Source organism: Carex rostrata, chromosome 2 (assembly GCF_964058835.1).
Source record: "Carex rostrata chromosome 2, lpCarRost1.2, whole genome shotgun sequence".
NCBI classification, from domain to species: Eukaryota; Viridiplantae; Streptophyta; class Magnoliopsida; order Poales; family Cyperaceae; genus Carex; species Carex rostrata.
In genome coordinates, this window is record NC_135919.1 from 13,749,721 (window position 1) to 13,776,219 (window position 26,499).

General features: G+C 33.4%; 3 protein-coding genes and 1 pseudogene across 9 annotated transcripts; 1 reads left to right on the top strand and 3 right to left on the bottom strand.

Moving 5' to 3' along the window:
• Nucleotides 1-403: 403 nt before the first annotated feature.
• On the bottom strand, nt 404-7,872 carry LOC144543664 (uncharacterized). Of its 6 annotated transcripts, none has more exons than XM_078292027.1 (11): nt 7,580-7,872; nt 6,306-6,720; nt 6,027-6,144; nt 5,848-5,953; nt 5,644-5,733; nt 5,209-5,550; nt 4,557-4,832; nt 2,538-2,704; nt 1,562-1,707; nt 1,306-1,397; nt 404-726 (listed from the first exon to the last, which is right to left on the bottom strand). In XM_078292027.1, the coding sequence occupies exons 1-10, from the start codon at nt 7,607-7,609 to the stop codon at nt 1,309-1,311; spliced, it is 1,779 nt and encodes a 592-aa protein (XP_078148153.1). In that variant the 5' UTR covers nt 7,610-7,872; the 3' UTR covers nt 404-726; nt 1,306-1,308. The 6 variants fall into 6 exon arrangements, with proteins under 6 accessions (XP_078148153.1, XP_078148159.1, XP_078148134.1 ...); XM_078292033.1 differs by having other exon boundaries at nt 404-763; XM_078292008.1 differs by having other exon boundaries at nt 5,644-5,742.
• A 7,187-nt stretch (nt 7,873-15,059) lies between these two features.
• Nucleotides 15,060-19,127, bottom strand: LOC144543704 (uncharacterized). The gene is made up of 9 exons (XM_078292069.1): nt 18,883-19,127; nt 18,141-18,345; nt 17,867-17,957; nt 17,646-17,791; nt 16,867-17,110; nt 16,660-16,764; nt 16,321-16,503; nt 16,025-16,229; nt 15,060-15,767 (listed from the first exon to the last, which is right to left on the bottom strand). The coding sequence occupies exons 1-9, from the start codon at nt 19,109-19,111 to the stop codon at nt 15,283-15,285; spliced, it is 1,893 nt and encodes a 630-aa protein (XP_078148195.1). The 5' UTR covers nt 19,112-19,127; the 3' UTR covers nt 15,060-15,282.
• A 1,198-nt stretch (nt 19,128-20,325) lies between these two features.
• LOC144543713 (annexin-like protein RJ4) lies at nt 20,326-22,974 on the top strand (annotated as a pseudogene). Its single transcript, XR_013508045.1, has 5 exons — nt 20,326-20,405; nt 20,667-20,812; nt 20,925-21,143; nt 21,248-21,625; nt 21,767-22,974. The product of XR_013508045.1 is annotated as an annexin-like protein RJ4 (transcript).
• LOC144543696 (Glycosyltransferase family 61 protein) lies at nt 22,768-24,726 on the bottom strand. Its single transcript, XM_078292060.1, has one exon. The coding sequence runs from the start codon at nt 24,515-24,517 to the stop codon at nt 22,997-22,999; it is 1,521 nt and encodes a 506-aa protein (XP_078148186.1). The 5' UTR covers nt 24,518-24,726; the 3' UTR covers nt 22,768-22,996.
• Between the last annotated feature and the right edge of the window lie 1,773 nt (nt 24,727-26,499).

Sequence of the window (26,499 nt, forward strand, 5' to 3'; positions counted from 1 at the left end):
AGACCCGTCCGATGAGACGAGCTGTGGCAACCCATTCTACTCATTTCTCGACAAAATTCAAATCCTATACCGTATTTCGATATTTTATTTATTTATTTTCTATTAATAAAAAAATCGGGTCAGCCGGATAGCAGTTTATTTTCCCTGATTTTGTTTACAGGTTTCCCGAGAAGTAATTCCTCGTACTTAAGCAGCTTTCTAACAGCTATAGAAAGGAATCAAAGCAGTACCATAAGTGTTGCATGATTTTGCCGTATTTAAGAATTGTTCCTTGGTATTTATATTGCGGGTTTTATTTTTTCACAAGTGTCAAAAACTACCTCCGACAAACAAGATAATCCAATACTAGAGCAATATTTGAATAAATAGAGGTAGGGAAATCACAAGAAAATGAAATCAAATCGAGCTGAAAAAAACATTTGCTTAAAATAGGGGTATAAATGCAACACGATTAAAATACATTGTTGTCATGATCAAATATAGAAAATAAAATAAAATAAAATACAAGCCCAGTTGCATTTATCTGACAGAAATATTACAGCGATACCCCAAGAGGTTCAGTCATCAAAGGGGCCCCACCGCCCCAGTACAACATATGATACATAATACATTAGATGTCTTCACTAAAAGATGGACTATCTACTTGATTATATTACAATTAAGGTTGCTTATTGGTCTTTATTCCAGCAACAGAGCAGCTTCTATTGATTTCCCTCCCATGCAATTCTACGGAGAAAAATGAACCCATTAACAATAACCTTGCCTGATAAAATGCGATCATAGTCTTGAGAATTTTACAAAGAAAAAACTTCACTTTTAAAATTACAAAAGCACCTTGTCTTAAAATGAATTGCTATCCTCTGCGGAGTTTTTCCGTGCGGAGCTGTGTGGTGCTTTTAATCTGATCCGTTCGTTTCGGATCGGACGGACTGGATTAAGGGTTCACCAAATTTTGAGTTTTTTTAAAATTCGTGCAAGATCTGATCTGGTCCGTTCGATTCGAAACGAACGGACCAGATTAAAAGCACTGCACAGCTCCGCACGGAAAAACTCCGCAGAGGATACTTTTCCGTCTTAAAATGGCTAAATTTTGCAGCCTGACTTTAACTTGTAAATATTAGGTAGTAATTAAATAACTAATAATATAATTTAAGATAGTTTGCATGCTAGAAAATGCATGACAAAAAAAAAACACAAAGGAGCTTTGTAATTAAAAAAAACATGGTCTTTCTTTGCAAACAATTGCAATAATAATGAAGAAATTTTACGAGTATTGCTGTATATTCTCCTCTCAGTACATCTTACTTTTTAGTGTGCAGGTTGTATTTGCACTTGCACATCCATCTCCCCAGCATTTTGAAGGTTTTCTTCTGATTTGCTCCCAGGTACCATAGAATCTGGTTTCAAATTTTGATTTGAAATATTGAGTGAATTTAAATAAAGGAACTTTTTTCTTTGGTCCTTTTAGTTTTTTGTCTTTGGTGGAGAACTCTAGCAGCTTTAGGTCAATTTTAGTGTAACACTGTAACCTAATTACTTTTTAACAGCAAAGATGCAATACCAGGGTTGAAAGAGGAAGGTGACATTGGTGCTTCCTCCTTGATTTGAGATGAGGATTTCTCAGAGAGTCTATGAAAGAGCAGCTGAGCCACAGTGCGGTCTATAGGGTTTGTGCCAGTCTCTCCATCTCCAATTTTTGGCAGGCATCTAATATACAAAATAAAACTAATGCATGAATCAAGCTTTACAAAATGTTTAATGGCATTTAATGGAAGAATGTCATTTCACGATTTGATCGGTTTAATCGTCGTTTGATCGTCATTTAAAAGGCTAGGTGTCTTTAGTGAATTTTAATGCGAAGGGGTCCAAAACCCGTTTCAATGGTTTAACAGAAGGTTTAATTTTGTTATTTAAAAACTTGACATTAATAAATAACAATACAATCCACTTTGCATCAGCCTATTATGTGTCGTCAGAAGAGAAGATGCACCATGAGGCCACTGGAGGATTATTTGGCATCAAAAACTAGAAGAGGGTTAAAATGCCCCATTGTTTTCGTTCCCCAATCATGCCTCGCATCCTAATTTCCGTTTTCAAAGTCCAAACAGATCCAAACCACTCAACATGATCTCCATATTAAAATGTGCTTGGAGACAAAATTTTATATTTTTTGGAAATTTTTTACTATTTTTAGATATGTACAAATTCACTATTTTCTGAAGATTATGAACCATCCAAAAACAGTGATTTTGTACCTATCTTAAAAAATAGTAAAGCATTTCCAAAAAATATAAAATTTGGTCTCCAGGCACATTTTAGTATGGAGATCATGTTTGAGCGGTTCGGATCGATTGTTTGAACTTTGAAAATGGAGATAAGGATGTGAGGCATGATGGGGGCATGAAATAATAGGGCATTTAAACTACTACAAAAACTAATAAATAAACAAATTTACAAAAAAAGAAGAAGATAATATCTGGTTCTTCAGAGAAAATATTGGTTCTTCCAATTTGAGAGAGTGAAATGTTAGGAGTTACCTCTTTGTTGTGTTAGACATGTCATTTTGAGAGAGTGAATTGTTGTCCTCAGAGGGGTTGGTGGAAAAGTTGATGCTGTTTCTGTCACTAGCAGATTGCCTTTCCATGGCACTTTGTGCTAAACGGAGCAAGCTATCTCGGATGCACAACCGTATTCTCACATCCAACTAAACAAAAATATCAAACATGAATGTTAATACTTTTTTAAGTTTAAGATTTAATTGTAGACATGAAACCTTTGCATGTAGTTGTTATGCAAATATGATGGAAAAAATGTGTTCAGCCAGATATTGATGATTTTGCCCTTTTACTTCAGCAATGCATGCTGCTTTTGTTTAATCCTATGGTTTTCTAAATGCACATTTGCATTCGGCCTAGGTCCAATCTAGTTGGATGACCAATAGGTTAAAATCAACCAAGATTACATATTTTCAGGACCAGATCTTATCTGAAAACTGGTCATTTGAGATAGGTTAGATGCCTAATTGTTGCCATAAACAAACTTGACCATCTGGAGTTGATTATGGATTCATTAATTAATTTAGCTAAAGATAACTGGGGTTTTATTTATTTTGATTGTACTTCTATTTTGGTCTGAACTTTGCGTTGTCCCAAAGTACATAGACCCTTCACCGACACATTCACGAGATCCCGGACTGTCTTCAAACCCAAGCTTGAGTAAAGGAGTCGGCCCAATTTACTACCAGAAAAAGACTTAATCGTAAAAGAATCATAATTATGATTAAGTCTTTTTAAAGTCGACAGCATTCTCTTGACTTCCATAGTCAAAACAACGATTAGCAGGATATATGGTTCCATATAAAATAACATTAGTATACATTTTTTTTAGCTCATAAAAGATTTCTCTAATCAGGAAAAATAAAAAAATCAGGCACATACCAGAAATAACAAATTAAGGTCACTGAGTTGGGTTTAACTTCAGAATAATGATATCAAATCGGGACTCTCATATTGTGAATCAAATTGAATGGTAATATCCTCTTACCTGTTGTTGATGAACTGGAACAACTAGTTAGGAACATATAATAAACAAATTTCATTAAAAAAATTGATCTTACCATATTATATAATGTCTATGACGTGTAGTGGGTAAGATGGATGCGATTTAAGGATGAATATGGGTTCAAATCTCATCATGGATTGCCTAATATGTCAAATCATACTAATTGTTGGCTACAAATTTTAAAATCTACTTAAAGATGCTCTGTGATAGTTAAATTCCTCCAAAACCACAATATAATAACCCCACAGAGTCAAAAATACAAGAAATTATAATGCCAATATCCAAGTGTGTATGTCTGTAACAATTTGTGGGCCCTTTAAACTTTGGATTGAATATTCTTATTGCTGATCCTGTGGAAAAAGACAAGCTTGTAGTAGTAAGTTTGTTGCTAATGTGCATATCTATAGCTTTTTTAAAGGCAATTTTGTAAAAGATATTGGACTTTTTTGTAATAATATAATTTGTTGCCTGTGCCATTTTATCTCCTCAATGATATGTTGCTTTACATCCTTGGCATGTGATTCTTTGTATGATGTTTAGTTGTTAAAGTGTAAATGGACTGAAATTGAATCACTTCCTCTCTCCCTCATAAATCTCTATGGCAAAGGGATTCTGCTCAACCCTAGATTACTCTCTAAAACCTTATAGCACCAAATTGAGCCATTAATGAACCTTTTTTTACATTAAAAAAAAAAAAATTGAACCAAGTAAAAGCAACTTGATGATTAGGATGCTACTTTAAAATTTTAGTGTAGTAATTAAGCAATTTCTACTTCTTCTAAGGGCAGTACGACCATTTTTCTACTTAACTTTTGTTGGGCAGTTGATAACTTGGAATTGCAAGTTGTATATAAACAAAATTCGAAGTGGGAATTACAAACTCAAGAAAAGCTGGGTGTTGTTTGCCAATGTTAATTTTTTATAACATGCAAGATGAAAGCACCCAACATAATTTTTTTTTCTCTGTCAGAAAAACCATACTGAAATGACATCACCTTTGCTAAAGCATCTTGAAGTTGGTAGTATGTAGTCTCCTCTAAATGCGGGTCATCAGACACAATAGAACCCCCCGCACACTCCTCTTGCAATCTACTCATGTTAAGCTCAGAAGTGAAACCCATATTTTCTGAACCTTCTATGGCAGCTGAGCTGGCAATGGAATCCGGGTTCTGGTTCTGATTTCTAGGGGAACTGGCATGAGTTACTAAATTGTCACTTCCCATAACTTTGTGGCCCAATTGCTGTTGCTGCTGCTGGATTGCAAGCATTGCCTACATTTTGTAACCATGTAAATAGAGCTGATAAGCATTTCATCCAAAAGTTTGGGTATGGATTAAATATCCATTGACTATTGGGTCAGGTTAGGATTCTTAACTGACAGGAACATTTTCATGGTTGTGCTAATTCAACCACACAAACTTAAATAATCATAAATAAACCCAAAAAAGAATGTGGTCACCTTGAGAGGGACAAGCAACCCCTGGCAATTACTGACAAATGACTGGAACTAGTATAGAATTTCTTAAATAAAATCACTTCTCTTAACCAATCACTTGAATGTAGAAAGAGAATGTGAGAATTAAAATGTATGCCTTGTTAAAATCTTGCCAGGCTTGACCAAACCTAATAAGAAAGACAAAAATTTACCTGCATCTGTTGTCTCCTTCTCAGCTTCTCTATCTTTTCCTGAGGTGTCATACTCACCGGATTTTCTAACTTCTCAGAACGCTTATAACCACTCACAGCAGTTTTTTTAGGTGCAACCTGAATTGCAGGAAAAGTGTATGCCGGATATCTATATCCTGGAAACACAAAGTTGGTAGGGTTGACTTGCATATGCTGGCCAACCATGGGAGGTGTTATTGTGTTCATGCCTGTGCCTTGGATGGGACCTGGGGGTAAAACAGTAACTGTGCTCTGTGAAGATTTTGTTTTGCCCCTTTCATCAGCCTTCTTGCGGACCTTGGAAATCTTCTTCTCATTTTCAGCCTAAAAGGATTGTAGAAAACATTACATATTTACATGGTACTGATCTAAAATTCAAATCAAACTCACAAGAGAAACATCACTACAATACAGCACCTTTTCTTTGGGTTTAATCCTGCCACCTGATGAAATATCATTAATTGGTACAGAAGAGGAACCATGGCCAGAAGCTTCCTCTCCACTGAACTGCATATGCTAGACCCAAAAAAAAAAACAAAGTAATGTTCAAAACAATATTTAAAAAGAGCAGCATAACTATGTAAACAGGACATTATTGAACATGCAATACAAAAATTATACAGGCATTGGGATCGACTGAACAGTGCTATCCATCACATCTGATGGTTGCGTTACAAACTCTTCTTCATTTCCTCCCATGTCAGTCCCGAAAATTGAATCTCCATTACTGCCACGTCAATTATATTTGTAAGAGAGCTGAGTACAGAGTGCAAAATGTACAGTTCAATGAGAATGATTACCTGAAAAGGCGATCAAAATCTTCAAAATTCCCGATATTACCCCAATCACAGTCGAGAAAGCTGTTGCCCTTTTCTTCATGGCCATTGCCAAAATCATCTGGTTGTGCCTCCAGCTGCACTGTTGTTTGGTCAAAATTTCACAACTCACTGTTTTCACACACAACCCTACCAATTACAATACAAGTGCTACAATATTCATGGGTAAAAATTGTCCATTTGGCACACCCAGGATTTAAAAAGAAATATCATGAAAATCAAAGAAGGATTTTGATATAGTACCTTGCACTTTGTCAATGTTGGAATCGGTGTCGAAATCATTTAGAAAAGTTGAGGCCAAATTCTCGTCGTCATCTCCATCACTATAATCTCTCCCGAGCGTTCCATTTAAAGAAGGCAAATCAGGCCATGACTCAATTTCAAGTTTTGATCGCAAATCAGTTTGGTTTTGCACATCACAACCTTGGACATCAACATTATTCTTTTGGGTATCATGCTCCGGGAAACTTAATATGTTGTCTGATTCTTCTTCATTTTTCTTCTTTTTATCTAAGTCTCCAAAGTTTAGATACGTAATATTGTTGTTCTTACTGCAATTATTGTTATTATTATTTGAAATACTATCTTCAGTGCCTTCAGGGTAAGGCACAATATGGTCTTCGCCACCTCCAAATTCAGCCCATATTGTGTCCCCTGGCTGAAAATTTAAAAAAAAAATGAGACAAAGGCAAACAAAAATATAATTAATCAACTATTATTTATCATATTTAATTAATTAAAAATTTGAGAGGTTGTGATAAAGCCATTAGAGCAAAAATACCTACAGACAAATTCAATTTATACAACTCGAAATTATTCATTCATATTGACACTGAATTCAGTAAGTACCAGTCATGATCAAAGAGATACTAGTCTCTTATGGAGGGTTTCAGCCCTATCATGACACTTACTGGTTCCAACCAACTTTTTATTCAAATAAATTAAAGAAGGGGCCTAAATCAGAAGAAAATACCAGTGCTGAAACAAACCAAACAAGGAATGACACATGCATGCGTTATTTGTATAACTGGAATTCAAGCAAGAGATAGTCTGGTCAAATGGTGTACCCGTAAATGTTGATATCTCAGACTGAATTTTTGCTCTAATGGTGACACAAACACACTGAATTCAAACTCCATGAAACTTAATTTAACTCAAACCAATGAGTATTGTATTGGTTGTACCAAGTTATACCATGCACTTAATTAAACTTCATTATGAGCACTGTTTCAATGTAAAATAAATAATCTTCATAATTCAGCCAAAGAAACAAAAATTTACGAGCTTCTAGCAGCTTATGGGCTGTTTCTGTTACCGGATCTGGTAATTTCAGTTCAAATTTCAGTAAAATTAATAAAAATCAATCCCCAAAAAAAGTAAATTATCAGACCCCAAAAATAGAAACATAATGCAGCACAAAGTTGATTTATCAGAAAGGAGTTCAATTTATCAAAATTGAACCTGATGTAGGGAATAAAAGAAAAAAAAAATAGAAAGAAAAGAAGAAGAAAAAAAACCTGATCCTCGTCGTTCCAATCAAACATCATTAGAAAAGGAAGACGAACACGGAACCAAACCCAGACCTAACTCAGCTCGCCCTAAAAGCCAACAGGACATCTCCAGTATGCGTTGTGTTTCTCTATTTCGCCGGTAAGAAAACCCGCCGCCGTACTTTCTTCTCGCCTTTTTTGTCCTCTCTTTTTCCTTTTCTTTTCTTCTTTTTTTCGTTTCTTCTTTGGTGCTTGTTCTGAGAGAAACGCGAAGGGACCCGAGGACACGTGTCAATTAGATGGTGGCTGCGACTTTGGACCTGAAGTTCTCATGGAGACATAGAAAATCGCCACGTGTCAGCCAGCATCTAGGGTAGTGGCGGGGAGGGGTCAATCAATTGCCGCTCTCTCATTGGCTGAGAGGTAGGGTTTAGTCTAATTTTCCGTGGTTTATTAGATTATTTTTTATCCTTATAATTAGGAACCCAGCGGTTTTTGTAAAATACTTTGGGTATTAAATGAAAATTCTAATCTGTTAAATTAAAATTTTAGTAAAAAATCAATTTGAGTGATGTGATACTGAAGTACTGAACTAGTTAAGAACCTTCTTAATCATACTAATAACTTTAAGTAAAGGCCTTTTTTAATTAAAAAGGTTATATATTTCTTGTAATATCATTTTAGTCTGCTAGAATAAATTATTGTTAAATTATTATTTATAACAAAGCTTTCAAATAATTCAACTAAACTTGTCGTTAAATCGTTAACCATTTTTTAACTCTGTAATATTAAAATTCTTTAGAAATACATCGTAGTTAAATAAGAATTAAACAATGAATAAATCAATAAAATCGACTAAATCGAAATGACACTACACTGTAAATGCAGTTAAACATTTTAAAGCTTGCTTATAATTATGACCAAAATTACCCCTTTTTTTTACCATAGTTGTAATTAAGAATGTCCTAGATTATATTCAAGTCTTGTTCGAACAATTATTTTGATGTAAACAAAAGATATACCTGGAATACTGTATTAATTTGGTGTTAGATGTGACTATTATATGCAATCAATCTCATTAGGTAATAATTTAGTACAGTATAACGGGCATAGGCAACTGTTCAATTGGGGATAGGATCGGTCCCTTGGACCGCGATGCAACCTCGCAGGACTCTTCCAGTAGGTGGTTTTGAGGTGTTGGCCTGTCGCCATATGGGCCCCGCCATGAAGATATTTGTGCACTCGGCTTATGTAGACCTCTCAAATTTGAAGAGGATCTCAGTTCACGTTCTTGCAAACCTGAGTCAGGCAGTTATTCGGTTAGATTGTTCACGTGGTTTGGGCAATTGGGTCGGTGACTTGGTGCCGTGGAGTAGTTATCTCTTGTGTCTGTTTGCGGAGAATAGATAACAGACACAATAATAATAATAATAATAATAATAATAAAATAAATAATTCGTGGCTTTAGATTCTCTCCGTTTCCGTTACTTGTATGATTTTCTTTTCATGAGTCCGAAAGTGGTATGGTTTGACTGGGTTCATATATCTTTAAAAGGAAAAATGATAAAACAGGAGTACAGGAGCGAAAATTCTTGTCAGTTTAGACTTTAGACCAACCCCGCTGATCTCAATATTCACTGTATGCAAATTGCTTTCGACAAACTTAGTTATCGGTCGCAGTTTTATTGTACATATGATAGCATTATGATAGACTAGCACAGTAATTAAATAAACATTTCTCGTCCTTTCTTTTAGACTCTTATCTGTCTCCTCCTTGCATTTTTTAATGGCAATAAATTTATTTGATGGCAGCTGTTTCAAAAAAATTTATTTGATGGCAAAATAGAATTCTAATTTCACAGCTTCCTTTTTTATTTGTATTTTAATATTTAAAATCTAAATATCGAATTTTTATTTGTTTTTATGAGATACATTCACATAAATTAATAAAAAAAAACTTAAGTTCATTTTAAATTAGATCAGTAGTAAATAAATGAACCATTACAATTAATCTATCAAGCTAATTAGATTTATATAGTTTTCACCGCATGATCTAATACAAAATTGACTCGAAAAATCATTAAATATTACATGGAATTATATTTTTACAAGATCAACGATTGAGACCCAATTTTTTTTTTTTTTTGAAAACTTGGTAGTAGCTACCAAGGTTCGTGAGGGGGAATCAAACTCTCGACCTTTGGGTATAACAACTTTAGGACATTTTCCTAGCCAATTGTGCTATCTCCCCTTTCTCAATTGAGACCCAATCTTTAAATTTCAAGTTTTGAAGTATAAATTAAAAGGAAAAAATATTATGATACTTTGCGGCATCAAAATGTTGCAAATTTGACTCTAAAACATGTGATCACATGCCGGACGGAACTAAAAAATAAAAATTGAAAAGGCGGTAAAATATACATTTTATAAGAGGAACTAAAAAGATATTAATAAATATCAAATATACAAAAATTTAATGGATTTAAATACCAATTTTTAATTTATAAGGATGACTTAGCACCATATCCCATCACTATGTTTTGTTCTTGATTATCAACCTTAATTATCAAAAGATTTTTTTCTTTTCTTTTGAGAGAGACTTAATGATCTAAGACAGTTTTTCTTCTAAAAATTGCACAACCACACCATATTCCCCACAAATTACTATATGTAGTTTACACCAACTACAACAACATAAATTATCACATTTATTATCAAATGGATAAAGAACACATCTATAATTTTCCTTTTTATTTAAAATTTGATAAATTATAACTTTAATTTATTAAATTTATCAGAAAAAAATATTGAGAAAGATTGAGAGTGGAGCATACATATTTGAAGTAAATATTTGTTCATAAATATTTAACTTTTCTCTTTTAAGATAAAATTTGAGTAAATATTTCATCTTTATATATTCACAAAACAAAATACATTCGGATTTTGAACATGTGACATCTCTTATTTATACAATGTGAAATTGTCTTTATCGGTTTATCCACAAAATTAAAAATTAATTCTAAAAAAAATAATTATCAGATAAATTTCGTTGTTTATCTACAAAATCAATGATTGATTCTAAAAAAAAAATTTATCAAATAGATATTGTTGGCTGAAATAAAAACAGACTTGAGCTTAGACTAGACATAGAGTTTGAGGATAAGGATGCTCGGCAATTTTTTATTAGATACGGGAAACAATGGAGGATTTTAGCTAAAATACAAGTGTGTGTGTGTGGTCGGCAAAAGTGATTCAAACAATGGATTAATTATTATAATGTATCGTATGATCCTAACAAAGACTTTCGGCAAAACACAAGTCGCGCTTGTTAGATGTGATTCAGACAGCATAGATTATTATTATTTAATATTTATTAATAATAAAAGAAAAAAAAAACAAACTATTTGCAGTTCAACCGATAGAAGGTAGATTACCGTTCTTCCATCTCAATATTTTCGTAGTAGAACAAGATTTCTAGCCAGCTATGGAGAAACTCAAATTTTGAGTTTAGATTCGGACTATCTGGTCATAATCCAGATTAATTCAGCTTAAAATAAAATATACGGTCCCTTTAATATTGGTGTCAAAACAAATGTTACGGTCTGAATCAGTGTTATCAAAATTGGACCAAACCAACGGTTCAACCGGAAAAACCGAAACCGGATGTCTTTTTTATTTTATTTGTTTAGAAGATCGTTTATGTTATTGAACCGCTAAAGTTCGATTTAATAGTTCGGTTTTTGATAAAAACCGACAGCCTACTTTATAAGAAAAATCGATTTTCAAACGGTTCAACTTTTTATTTGCTTTTTAGTGCATTAACACCTTGTTTGGATGGAGAGTAGAAGAAAGAAGGGAATGAAAAGAAAACAAATTTTTCTGTCGAATTGTGTTTAGTTGACAAAATTATGTTAAAGGTGAAAAGTTTAACATTGTATCATTGTAATCAATAAAATTGGTTTCCTTTCCAATTTAAAGTGTAACCGATGAAAAAAAAAAATTGTTGCAAATACTTTAAAAAAAAAAATAACACAAATATTCAAACTTATATCTTACCTATATAATTCTTATACAAATATTTTGTTACAATCCTACAACAACCACTAAATTTCTAATTAACTTTCTAAATTTTAATAATAAAACAAAAAAAATTAAATTTTTTTTCTCTCATTTATCTTCCTTTCTGTTCCATTTCATTCCCCTTTATTAGAGGTGTCAATGGGTATGGTACGGGTCGGGTGGAGACATTTTCATACCCATACCCTTTAAAATTGACATTACCCATACCCTACCCATACCCATTAAAAATTGATCTTACTCTACCCTACCCTTACCCGTTAATATTATCGGGTAACGAAACGGTAGCGGATGAATAACGGATAATACTAGTATAATAATTAGTTTTATTATATTTTACAAATTAAACATCAAAAACTCATCCATTTTAACAAATATATAATTGCATTTCTAATAAAAAAAAAATGTGCAATCAATTCCATCTAAATTATTTTTTATAAAGAATAAAAATTCAAAAACACGAATATACATTTAAGTGGGTTGGAAATTGAATTGAATATATATTTGAATTTTATAATTACCCTATAGGATAACGGGTACAAAATAATCATTATCCATACCCTTACTCATTTATTTAATGAAAAAAAATTCTTATCTATACTCATATCCAATAAATTAACGAAAAAAAACTCTTACCCATACCCGCCTCATCGAATACGATACGGATCAGATAAACGGCTAAAAAGGTACCATTAACACCCCTACCTTCTATTTTTTACATCCGCTTCCTTTCCTCTATTCTCCGTCCTTTATTATCCATTCAAACAAAATGTAAATGAAGAGAGAGAATGGCCATTAGTTATTGATGAACTCTGCACGCCATCACATCAGAACCTAGGTTTAAACTTCTCTATTTATTTCTGCGTCCACATTAGATTTATTTTAATCGTATGAAATTTACACATAAGACCTCAAGTTTTTAAATATTTAAAAATAAACAATTATGTATGTATATTTATTGAGTGATGCTTCTGTGCATACAAGGACCTATTTGTAAAATGAACATATTTTTATTTTCAAAGTTCAAACAGTCGATCCGAACCGTTCATCTTGTTCTCCATATTAATATGTGCTTGGAGACAAAATTTTACATTTTTCTGAAATATTTTACTATTTATTAAGATGAGTACAAAAAATATCAAATTCAGACCATTGAATTTTGTACCCATCTTAATAAATAGTAAAAAAATTCAGAAAAATGTAAAATTTGGTCTCCAAGCACATATTAATATGGAGAACAAGTTGAACGGTTCGGATCGACTGTTTGAACTTTGAAAATAAAAATATGTTCATTTTACAAATAGGTCCTTGTATGCACAGAAGCATTTGCCATATTTATTTCTTTTCAAAATAAGAATTGTTGCTATTTTATTATTTATTTTAATTTTTGTTATTTTTTATTGAAACGCTCTATCTTTCATTAGGGACATAATTCATTGTCATTACAAAATAACCTTCTGATAGTTATTAAATACAGATAAAAAAAAATGTGTAGTTAAATTCTTCAACCTTGAATAAAAATATTCAGTCCTCTTTAATAAATTCAGTATTTTCATTTTATTTAGGTGCTACTTTTGAAATATACGTATGAATTCAGTCTTGTATCGTATTATTTGGATATATACTATATAGCATTTCTCATATCTCATATATACATATAAGTATTTAAATAAATCAGTATTTGAACCGATTGATTCACCTGTTCGATTAGTAAATCGATGATTTGAAATCTTTTCGGGTTGATGTCCGGTTTAATTCTGATAACATTGGTCTGAATATAAACTCAAAATTTAAGTAACTTTATCTGAATTAATCGGTAGCTAGTTTTGACTATAGCCGGGTCCGTTGACTCGATTCAATTCGAACCGACTCACCCAAATCAACCAGGAGTGAGTAGAATATTTATATTCTAATTAAAATTAATTCGGTGTCTCCGTATTTTAAATTTGTGTCAAATTAATACGGACAATTCAAATCTGAATTGAACCGACCAGCTGTGAGCCTGGGACTAAACAAATCGGTTATCTATGGTAGATGATTTCTCAAAAAAAAAAAAAAACTATGGTAGATGACAGTGACAGAAGGGGGCCAGCGGGGCCATATACCTCCCTGTAATTTTAATAATTTATCGTTTGCAAATTTTGATGGTCATCTCCAGTAATATTATTCATACAAACTCTAACATAGTGCGGAGATTTTTTTTATTTTTTAAATAGAAATCTTTTTAAATCTTTCACCAGAACCAGCACAACGTGCTAGAATTTTAGAAAAATAGCCTCCACCGATCCTAGGAATCAGTGGAACAAGAAAATCAAAATCTACACCGATCCTAGAAGTCGGTGGAGTCATTTTCTCACTAAATACTAATTTAAACACTAAATAACTTGTGCAGTTTTTAGAAAATTACTCCACCGATCCTTAGGATCGGTGTAGGTTTTGATTTTCTTGCTTCACCGATCCTAGGGATCGGTGGAGGCTATTTTTCTAAAAAAACCGCACAACGTGCTTGTTCTATTGAAAGATTTAAAAGGAATTCTATTTTAAAAAAAATTCTAGTGCGAATGGTTGTCACTTGTCAGAATCTTTTTACTCGCGAGCAACCACATTGAACCCATAAAATTTTTATTTTTATTTTTCTAAAACATGGTTGAAATTAAAATTAGCTCAAAAAAAATAATAAGTTTTTGATCTTGTAATTGAGAGTAGAATTAGAGTATAAATCAAAATCTTAAGGTTATCAAGCAATTTTGCAAAGTAAATTTCAAAATCTATCAATTGACTTCAAACGATGAATCTAAACTAGTAAAACTAATCTACATTCACGAGTGATGTATTGATATGTAATTTTTTTTTAATTAATTTACTATAAAATAGAGCTGTAAGAAAACAATTAAAAATGAACGTATTAAAATTATCTTAACATTATTTTTTATTGTTTTACTTTATATTATATTAATTTGAAATTTTATATAGTTAACACATAAATGGATCACTCGTGAAAATAGATTGGTTTTAATGGTTTGAATTCATAATTTAAAGTCATTTCAATAGATTTTGAAGTCAAATTCATTAATAATTTGTAAGCTTAAGAACACCGTAGTTCTATTTCTTGTAGCTAAGTTAATATGTTTTTTGTACGAGAAGTTATGAAATTCAATTAGAATATTTGTTACATATTTAAAATCGAAAATCTTAACCGTATTTTTTATCTCAAAAAATGAAACAGCTTATCAAGAAGAAGAGGTATAAAAAGACGGGAGTCTCAAATTTAGGTAAAAATAATAAATATAATCAACATATTTTATTTTATTTATTAGACTAAAATAAAAGGCCCGGCTCATTACGTACGCACCATATCTTAGGGCCTATTCCAATATCAACATGAACAAAAAAAAATTCTCTCTCAACAAAAAGACATCTATTATATTAATCAACATTTTTTGGAGTTAATGTTATCAGATTAATTATCACTAAACAAACTCCTTCCAGATTAGTCCCTCAATATATACAATTCTTATTTGTCACTCAAGTTTGATCTGTCCATATATCATTTCATGTCAGCTCCTAATACACCATTTTGCTAATTGCTACATGCGCTTGCACATCACCAACATTCAATGAAACGGTTAAAGCTACAGGTACCTAATATGATCCTAACCCTGTGATGGCTGAGTTTCCAACCCGAACCCGAATGGAAATAACGGATCATAATGTGGGTCACCTACATTCATTGGGAGTTGATCAACTGATTTGAACCATGTTCTCGATAGCTTGCCAGAAAACCCATAGTCACCAAATAATACATCAGCAACACCTCGACCTTCTGTGCCGGGTAGCCATGCAGCCACAAACGCATCCATCATGCCGACATAAGGCTTGATCACTAGTGGCCGACCCGAGATTAGTACCACAACACACTTCAAGTTGTTGCATGTGTTTTTGATGATGCTCGGTCCCGGATCAGGGATCGTAAGGTTGAGATTGTCTCCAACTGTTTCTGAGTATGGGTGTTCTCCTACGACAACAATAGCATACGAGAAATAGTTTTGTTTGATGAAATCAGTTGTGGGGTTCTCGGTGTATACAACCGTGGTGCTTGGGTCAACAGTTGATTTTATGCCCTCAAGAATTGTTGTACCTGAAATTGATTAGCATGAGTCAGATAAACAGAGGGCACTTTTCATTTGTGTCTTTGAAAACTAGGTTTTATATTGCAGATGTATACGTCAAATATCAGTACACGGTACTGGTAAAATTGTGTCGCTCATATGTACATGATTGCTTTAAAATTATTTCATCATGATTTTACGACCTAGTTCATTAAAAAATATGGCATTTTGTAGCCTATTTCTAGTTAAAAAAATGTGAACACTTGGAACATTTTTTTTACTTTACCTGTTGTAATGTTGTTCCCACTAAGACCTTGCCAAGTGATAGTCCAACCACCGCACTGATATCCGAGATTGTCAGCGTGGGCTCCGATGACAAGAATTTTACCAGATTTCTTAGGGAGAGGAAGCAATGGCTTCTCGCCATATTTGCCGTTCTTCAAGAGTACCAGCGATTTCCTCACTGCTTCTCTGGCCAAGTCACGATTCGCCTGCCATATGAAATGGAAGCTATGCTTACTGCACTAGTTTATTATGATATCACTTTTAACAGGTACAGACAATTTCACAAATAATTATTACCTGATTTCCAAGCTCACCACATAGACTTGGATCAGGAAAGGGGTTCTCAAATAGACCCATAGTGAACTTGACCCGCAAAATTCTTCTAACCGCATCATCAATCCGGCTCATAGGTATGGTCTTATTCTGTACCAAGTTGGTCAAGTTGCTTATGAACTCTGTGTAGGTGAAGGGGATCATTACCTACAGATTTCAATCATAATGTCAAATTGACCACAAGTGCTAATTGCTAACTTAAAAGGTTTTACATGCATGTAATTCTTACAGTTTATCATGTATAATTGTAAATAATTAATATATAGTCTTTGTGTGATTTCTAGGAAGGCAACTGATGCTAACCATGTCAATTCCAGAAAGGATCGAGAGCTTCACAGAGTAGGAGTAATCGGAATGAGCTGGTGTGGTGATCTTGTCTATGCCTGTGTAATCAGATATTACAAATCCCTACACCAATATAAGAGAATATAATCTTCAAGATCTTAAGAAAATTACAGAAAATTTATATGAGATTAAAAGATAGTCTAAAGGATAAAGAACACCGGCGACCTTGAAATGGAGCCTATTCTTGAGGTAATCGGCAATTAAAAAACGGTCTGCGTGCATCTTGACCCCATTCCAGCTGGAATAGGATACCATGATAGTGGGGACGCCTCTTGCAACAGCAGAGTAGTAGGGGGGCATGTGTATGCTCAATAATCCTCTCAGGCTCGTCACCGTGTTGTTCTCATTTATTCCTTTTTGCGTTCCTCCGTCTCCTACATAGTGTTTCGCACAAGCCGCAACGTTCCTCCTATAATGTACAGGGGAACAGCATGGAATTAATTAGTAGTTAAGTACATTATAATATATATATATATATATACATAGAGAGAGAGAGAGAGAGAGAAAGGCTTGGGTGCTATAGATAGCACAGAGAGCTACAGTGCTACGGCTCAATATTTGAGTTTTCAAAATTCTAACCGTCGATCCGAATCATTTATCTTGTTCTTTATATTAATATGTGTTTAGAGACCAAATTTTACATTTTTTGAAAATTTTTTACTACTTTTTTAGCTAGATAGAAAATCACTTGATCTAAAAAATTATGCACCATTCAAATATTTGATTTTCTACCTATCTAAAAAAATAGTAAAAAATTTTCAAAAAATGTAAAATTTGGTCTCCAAACACATAGTAATATGGAGAACAAGATGAACGGTTCGGATCGACCGTTAGGATTTTGAAAACTCGAATATTGAGCCGTAGCACCGTAGCTCTCTATGTTATCCATAGCACCCAAGCCTTACTCTCTATATATATATATATATATATTTTTAAAAACTCACGTTCCGGCTACGAAAGGTGTTCCTTTGCGATGATTTGGAGGGAAATCTCCTTGTAAACCTGTGATTATTGCTGTCATTTGTTGTACAAGCCTTGGATCTTCACCAAAGCTTTCATAGCATCGACCCCACCTTGGATCACGGCATACCTAAGAAAGATCATAAATTATTAATCAGGGAGGTGGACTTCAGTTTCTTGAGTTATTACATTTTACTTGTGTTACCGCAATACAAGGGGCAAAGACATAAGGGATGCCAGTCGCTCGAACTTCGAGAGCCGTAGCAGCTCCAATTCTCTTTACTAATTCCGGATCCCTACATGCAAGTTAATAATTTGTAAATCATTATATATAGTAGATTCACTTTATAATTAAAATCATGCACTACCAACATGTCTGATGCTCCTCTGTGAATGACAAAATTCGGAAGTTGTGACAATTTGTAGCATCTTGCATAATACAGATAACTTGGAAATTTAATTATCATTTAAATTCTTGCCTAGTAGCCCCGAGGCCAATGTTATGTGGAAAAAGGGTAGCTCCGTAGACATTCCCATGGCCGTGTACCGCATCAATTCCGTAAATCATTGGTATGCCGAGACGAGTTGATAGAGCTCCCTTCTGCATTTCTGTTACCATACTCATCCATTCCTCCACCGTGGCTTTTGGAGCTGGTACACTACCTGCCCCACTTAACACACTACCTATAATACAAATAACAAAAAATCTGTATTAACTCTGTATTATGTGAGTAGAATTAGGGTGCTCTTAAGTTCACTAAAGTTTTGATGAGCTTAACTCTAAAACTCATCAAATCGATTTCAAATGACGAATCCGAACCGTTGAAACCTGCCTACCTTACGTGTGATGCATCTAGATGTGAAATTTTAAATATTCGAATTAATTTAGTATAAAGTCAAGCGGTCAAAATTAGAAGGTTAATAAATTAATTTTAGTGCATTCATTTTTTGAATGTTTTTTGACCACTTGACTTTATACTAAAATAATTCGAATGTTTAAAAATTTCACATGTAGATGCATCACACGTAAGGTAGGCGGGTTTCAATGGTTCGGATTCGTCATTTGAAATTAATTTGATGAGTATTAGAGTTAAGCTCATCAAAACTTTGGTGAGCTTAAGAGCACCCTAGTTCTACTCGTATTATGTATTATTATGAAAAAAACTATATATTTCTTATTAATTTTTGACAATGTAAAGGATTCTGGTAGGTAGTTTGAACCTATGAAGTAGTTCTTCATGACATCGGAAGTAGCGTTAACCCGCTCAATCTGAGACAACTGGCCAATCTTCTCTGCCAGTGTCATACGGCTCATTAAGTCGTTGATTCGCACATTTAAAGGCTGTTCTGGATCCTTATATTTGAAATAATTTGCTTCTCCGACTGCCATTGACACAAGCATGTAAGATAGGAGAAAGAATATTCGTTTAAACTTCAAAGGGACCCCCATTTCAGTTAAGTGAGCAATGGTTGAGACTTATAGAGCGTAGGGGTTAATTTTATAGCTAAGGTTTTGATTTGTTTCATCAGCCCAAAACAAAAGCGAGTATGGATAGCCATAGGAGGTGTTGACTGCATCGGTGAGCAAGCAGTTCGATTTTTGTGCTTTTTAGTAATACATCTTTTTGAGAACCTGAATTTTTTTAATCAATAGTTTCTCTTGTAGCGTGTCATTTGTTACATCGTTACCGTTGGAGATTAATTTGACTTCTTTCCGAAATTAGCTCTTGGATTCCAACGTCTCCAGCAACTTGCGATTAAAAAAAATCCCAATAACTAAATGAATACTTGCACGAAAGAGTTTACAAGTCCCAATAACTAATCTTAAAATGTGTCCATTATCCAATCAATTTTAAGTTTTTCTATCTTATATTAAATACTCTGTTATCTGTTTTTTTTTTTTTTTGTTTGAAATTTAGTTATTTAAAAGTCGAATTCAATTCATATTTAGTTAAGATTTAATTATATTATTTCAACAACAGCTATTATAAGTTCACTAAATTTCAATTTTAAATCCGCATTCCGTCATCGTTAAACCTTTTAGTTCAAAACAGTTATAACTTAAGTTCAATTAATTCTGTTTTTATTTTGGAATCATAAGGCCATACGGATGCTCGAGAATATTAGAATAATTCTCATATATAATTATAATTTCAGCACAAGTATAATTATCCCCCAATCCCTCTTTTAATTTATAAAGGTGTCCATTTAATTAATGGCATCATTTATTAATTATTTAATTAGCAACTTATCAACTAAATTCGGCCCACAAATCTGTTTCTCTTAAAATTTTCCATTCTCTGCTCAGAGGCACAGTGCCACCCCAAGTTTTAGTTTAAATTTTCAGTTTCTGGACAGAGCCCAGAAAGGCCCATCCCAAAATTCTCTCCCAAATTTGTAATTATGACAACTGTTATCTTTTAGGTGTTGAAGTTTCTAATTTAATTATTTTCTACTTCAAAAAACGGAATTTTTAATCTTTTAATTTAATTTACCGGTTGGAGAGCACAAACTGACACCTAAACATAACTCCAAGCAATTAAATATCAGATTTTAATATGTATTCCAATAGAGAAATTAAATAACCGGAGCACCCTATATATATAAAGGGCTTTTCCAGAACATCAATGTATACAAGTATAATAGAAAAAAAAAATTAAGAGAGACAATGGCAACTATTAGCATTCCTAATCCAGTTCCTTCTGCCATTGAAGATGCTGAGAAGCTCAGAAAGGCCTTCCAAGGTACTGTACATTTATCTTTCTCTCAATACCATAGGGCGCGCAACATGTATGCGAACGGGTACATGAGGTAATTTCATAAATAGTATGAAAAATAAATGTATCTCATTGTACATAAATTACTTGCCAGTTTGCCACCTTTGTAAATTTGGATGTCTTTTATGATCATGCAAGCAAAGGCATTTGATCTATCAATTAGATGGTGTTAATTGATTTGATCAGCAGATTGTGATGGCAATTTGATTCACAAAATAATTTATACAGGATGGGGGACTGACGAGATGGCCATGATAGACGTATTAGCACACCGAAATGCAGCACAGAGGAAACAAATCAAGATTGTATATGAAGAACAATACGAAGAAAAGCTCTTAAAGCGGATTGAATCTGAAATCTCAGGCCATTTTGAGGTTTAGTGCATTGTTCCATTCATTTTCCTTTCCATTATAGAGATTATCATAAATTTTCTATATTACTGGTTCTGTGTTGTTTTGTCCAAAAAATTTGATCATTTATTTACAGAGAGCAGTGTACCTTTGGATCTTTGATCCTGTGGAGAGGCAAGCAATCATGGCCAATATTGCAATTGAGAGTAAGGCTTTTGATTTCCTGGTGATCATAGAGATAGCATGTGTTAATTCTCCGAAAGAGCTACTGGCGGTGAAGCAAGTGTACCAGTCACTTTATAAGCGCTCTTTGGAAGAAGACGTTGCATCTCACACAACAGGAGATTTTTGCAAGGTAACATTTTTTTACAAACTAAACTAAAATAAACAACATATGCATTTTGGGAACTTCTTAAATATTGATGGAAGTATCTATTATATTTTATTTTATTTTTCAAGCTTTTGTTTGCACTTGTTGGTACATACCGGTATGATGGCGAGGAAATCAATACTGAGCTAGCAAATACTGAGGCAAAAATCTTGAATGATGCCATAACCAAGGGGCAATTCAATGACAATGAGATAATTAGAATACTGTCTACTAGGAGCAAGGCGCAACTCAATACCACCTTTAATTGCTATAAAGACGCGCAGAATTGTTCGATCACAAAGGTTTGTCAGAGATCAAGTTGCTCTAGTTATCATTGGATATCTTTTTGTGTAATCTACATGTTCTTTTTTTTTTAGGCTTTGTCGACTGAGACTCCAAATGATTTTGCAATTGCTCTTCGTGCGGCAATCAGATGCATGAATAATCCTAAAAAGTACTTTGATAAGGTAAGAAAATACATATAACTTTTTCCCCATTCCTTCAATGTAATATTTGTTTTTCTTTACTGTTTTGGAACCCTTAAGCCTCTAACATAGGTTGAAATCAGAAAGACATTTTTGTAAAGCCTATTTGGTTTTGGAATCTAGGTGTTAAGAAGAACATTGCAGAAATCAGGCACTGATGAGGACACACTGACACGTCTCGTAGTGACACATGCCGAGAAGGATTTGAAGGAGATCAAAGAACTGTTTCAGACTAGAACCAACATGACCCTTGAACAAGCCGTTGTGAAGAAAACTTCCGGCGACTACAAAAACTTCCTGCTCGCTCTCATTGGAAATTGATTTCAGACTTGATCTTACACACCACCTTAAAGTTTAAATATTGTTGGAATTTGAATGTTGAGACATTGCTTTATATTAAGGTTGATTTGTTGGTGATACGGAAATAGATCTAAGTTATAGTAGTCTATATTTGGGTCCTTTGTTGTCTGTCACTGGATCTTTGATCCTTGTTTTGAATAAGTTAATAATAGTATTTGTTTTGAATAAATCATCATTTTCCTTTTTCTTTGTTGCTTGTTTATTTTTCTTTATCAGTACCTGGATCTACAATTGCTCAAATTAGCTGTGGATACCTGATAGCAGCAATGCTGGGTTGATGGATGCCAAATGTCATAATTGGCCCAGTTAAGGCCCAAAAGAATTCTTAATTTTTCCCTAACTTCCATGCAGGATAAATTTTGCACTCTACCAAGATGGCCTAATACCTTTTTCACTAGAAAATGTGTACTTTTTTTTTTTTTTTTCAAATGACACTTATTGAATCCCTACTAAAGTATTTAGTTACAGAAAATGTTACTTGAGAGAATTTCATGTCCATACGACCATACCCTATTGCGTCCCAATAAGACATTCCTTTCCACTTTTCCAAGATTTGGAAATTTTTTTTTTTTAATTCCCACTTCTTTCTCAATTTTTAGCCAAGTTTCCGACGTGTGGCAATGGAATACGGAACCACGTTATGGGATGATTAATATCTATAGTTTAACAGAGTTATTTACATGCTTTGATTCCAGTTGGTAATATACTACAGACAAATTAAGACATTTTAGTTTACCAGTAAATTAAGTCAATCCCAGTTGCTGAATAAAATATAAGCAAAACTGAAACAAAATAAACATAAACAAATTATAAAGTAAACGTCTATAAATGAATCAATATAATGCTGCAATATCTTTACAATCAACATGCTATACATAGTATTATTATAATGATCTACACTTCCTAAGTGTTCTCCCCCTTTATGTATCTTTCTCTGCTACAAAATGTTAAGAAAAAAAGTAAAGGAAAAATATACTAATAATAATTAACAAATTAGTTGATCATGTTTTCCCGTTGCCTCTTCCTCAATGTGTATTGATATGCACGAATCAATCTCTTGCGAAACCGAACCAAATCAAGCTTCACATTTTGACCATCCAAATAAACCTTCTTTGTATATTGCCACCCTTTTGCATTTATACTGTCAGGATCTCTCAGTATAGGATCATCCTTCTTGTACTCTTCATACAAAGAGCTCTCCCTAGGCAATAACTTGTAATTTATGTACCGTAAACCAAGCTTGACTGCCGGTTCGCCGTAGTATGTCTGAGCAGCCCAATCCGTACCGAGCGGTACAACTTGTATGAACACTGAACCGGGTCGCATGAACAAAAAGTGGGTCATTGCCGCTCCGTGTACCCCGACCATTACATCACTAGAATTCATATGCATGTAAATTTTCTCTAGCTCAGTGCTACGTTTTGGCCGCAGGATTTGTACATTGAACCCAACTTCCTTCGCCACTTTCACCAGCCGGCCTTCGTTTTCTATTTTCCTCGACCCATTCCGTGAAAGGATCACAAGTTTAGGCCTCTCTAGACTGAGTTGGTTTTGGGTGTTAGATGCCTTAATTTGTGTTTTTTGTGCCTTGCTAAGTTTTTTGGTTTCCTCTTTTATGATACCTCTAATGCGGGGCTTGTATGCCTCATCGAGAAAATTCCTAAAATCCCGAATGGTTTTGTGATCATCCATTTTTGCCGGGTCAATAGCAAGTTCATCATGAATCTTTAAACCAACGATAACCTCCGAGAAACAGTGTGTTCTATTATCATTTGAAAAATCAATTGCTGGATGATTTGAGAGGTGCGAAATAGCGTACCCGTACTTTGTCATCCACCAATCATGGTACTCAAGCATAACAAAAACCACCTCACCATTGAACTTTTGTGATGTTATATAAAGCGGGATTATACCATCATTGAATTCGTGATATACGTTACCGGTATAGCCGCCGGTGGAGAAGACAACCGCCGGTACATTGTGCACCACATCGCACTTCTGGCTCGGCATGGATTCAGGCAGGACCGTCTTGAGGTGTAGCTCATCAATCGTAGACATGACACTTGTCTCCCATTTGCGTGTGTATGGTCTAATCTTTTCTTCTATGTTTGAAGAATTGGATGAAACAAGGAAGAGAGAATTAGAATCCGAGTTGGTACGCACGTCTCCGCGCATGTAACATATATCAGTGCGTATCGCGGTACGGTCGCAACAGATGGTGTTGTTTGGCATTTCAGAGCAAGGTGCCGGCCAATTCTCTTCTTGGGTTGGGTTGTCTAGGGTGTAGAAGGAACTGAAGAAGAGCCTAGGAGAGAAAAGGAGGATGAAAGAGAACAGAGAGAAGAGGAGGAGAAGGCGAAGAAAGCCGGTGTTTGACCGGTGATTGCGTATGGAGAGATAATAGTCATAACTCATTATTTGGTTCAAGGAATGGAGCTTGAAGGAACCTGGTGATTGCTCTAAATCAGGTTTATTCTTTTGCTGAGGCAGAAGGATTCTTTGGTGGTGCACCATTACTTTAAAAGTAGGGAAAATGGATACTAGAGTTGAAAAGTTAAGTGATAGTGAGATGAAAGAAGGATGTGGTAGCAAAAAGAGAAGCTTAATAGATACAAGAGAACTAACGAAGGGAAAGGAGAGTATGAGTTTGAGGAGTTGAATGAGAAAGCAGTGTATGAGGTGGATTGCTCTGTTTCCTTTTATTATCGCCTTTTTCAAAACCGTGTTTGATCGGGCTAGGAGAATTGTCATATATAAGCTTCAGATAGAGGTAGATATGGGCGTTGGTTCATTAAAATAAAATAAAATAAAATAAACTAATAGATTAAAATATAAATTATAGGATGTGGGTGTGGCGTGGGAAAGTGGAATTGGTCATCAAGATTCAAGAATCAAAAGATATTGTTTTACTTTACAGTCAAAGTAATAAATAAATGAAAAGGATTGAAAATTTGAATGGACGCGTTCCATTTATATTCAGTGAAGGTTTGGATTTCCGTGAAAGGTTAATTACATAATAAATAAAATAAGAGGGTTCAAATTTCTTCATTTTTTTGTCTTTTATTTTCAAAAGTTTTAATAATTCAAAATTCTAAAACTTAAGAATTAAACCAAACTCGTTAGATATGATCTACATTTTATTTATATACGTATAAAAAATTATGACATTTCAACTTTATTTTGGTTGTCATTAAGAGTTTGTAAAAAATATACTAGTGTGGATAATTTAGAGAAGTTGATTTTTCAACTTATTGATTCACATAAAAACAAAATTGAAATGTGATATTTTTTTATGAGCACAGAGAGAAAATAACAAAGATCACATTCAATGGTTTTATTTTGACTTTTAAGTTTTAGATTTTGAACTATTAAAATTTTTAAAAATAGAGGCATGATGAAGACACAAAAAATAGAAGCATTTGAACCCTCCTTATAAAATAAATAATTGAATAGATTTTTCAATAATAACTATCTTATTGATTCTATTTAATTGATTCAGAGATAACTGGTTAAGAGTTTTATTTAGGATCTGTATAGCCCGTGGGATGGAAAATTGCCTTATTGTAATAGAAATTTGTGGTATTAGAAGTCATACGATCTCAGTTTAAATTTTGATCAAATTTTGAAAATTGAGTTTTCTAATAAATTACATAGATCTTACAAATTTAAGTTAATCAGATCTCATAAAATCAAGTAGAAACTTAGTCCACAATATGTTTAGTTGTTTTATTCCTTAAATTTATGGTAGAGAAAATATTACAGTTTATCTCATCATATTTACTAAATATTTACAAACTGAGTAAAAGATGTACATCTTTTATAATGTGTATTAACAAAGGTGAGGTGATTCAGTAACTTCATTTAGGAATATTCAATTGATAATGGATTTTATTATTTTGAAGTTAAATGTTTGCAAAAGTTTGTAAATTATGAAGTTAACGTGATATTTTTTTTTCTAAGTAAATTTACAAGGGACTCCTCTACGAAATATTCTTCTTTTCTTTTTTAAAGAAGTTTAAAAAAAAAAAAGGAGACTCTGACCACCTTTTTCTTTTAAACATTCTTATTAATTGAGTTTACGCTTTAAAAAAAAATGTATTTTCACTTGATATACTAATGCATATTAAATTTATATCACTTATTATTGATACTTTCTCCCTTTGGATTTTTAAGAGCAAAGACAAACACTAAATTATTATATATTTTTTTCATACATAGACAATAAATGAGTCATAATAAGCTGTTAATAGTATTAAATAATTCAATTAAATTTCCCTCTACACATTTTTATATTGGCAATGCAATTTTAAGAGCAAAAAATTTCCAGATCCAAATGGTAAATAAGGGACTCCGACCCTTCTTGTTACAGAATATTCTTCTCTTGTTTTGAAAGAAAGAAAGAAACAAATAAATAAAGGACTCTGACCCCTTTTTTTCTACTGTGTATTCTTATCAATTGGGTTTACACTTTAGAGTATGTATTTTCACTTGAAATA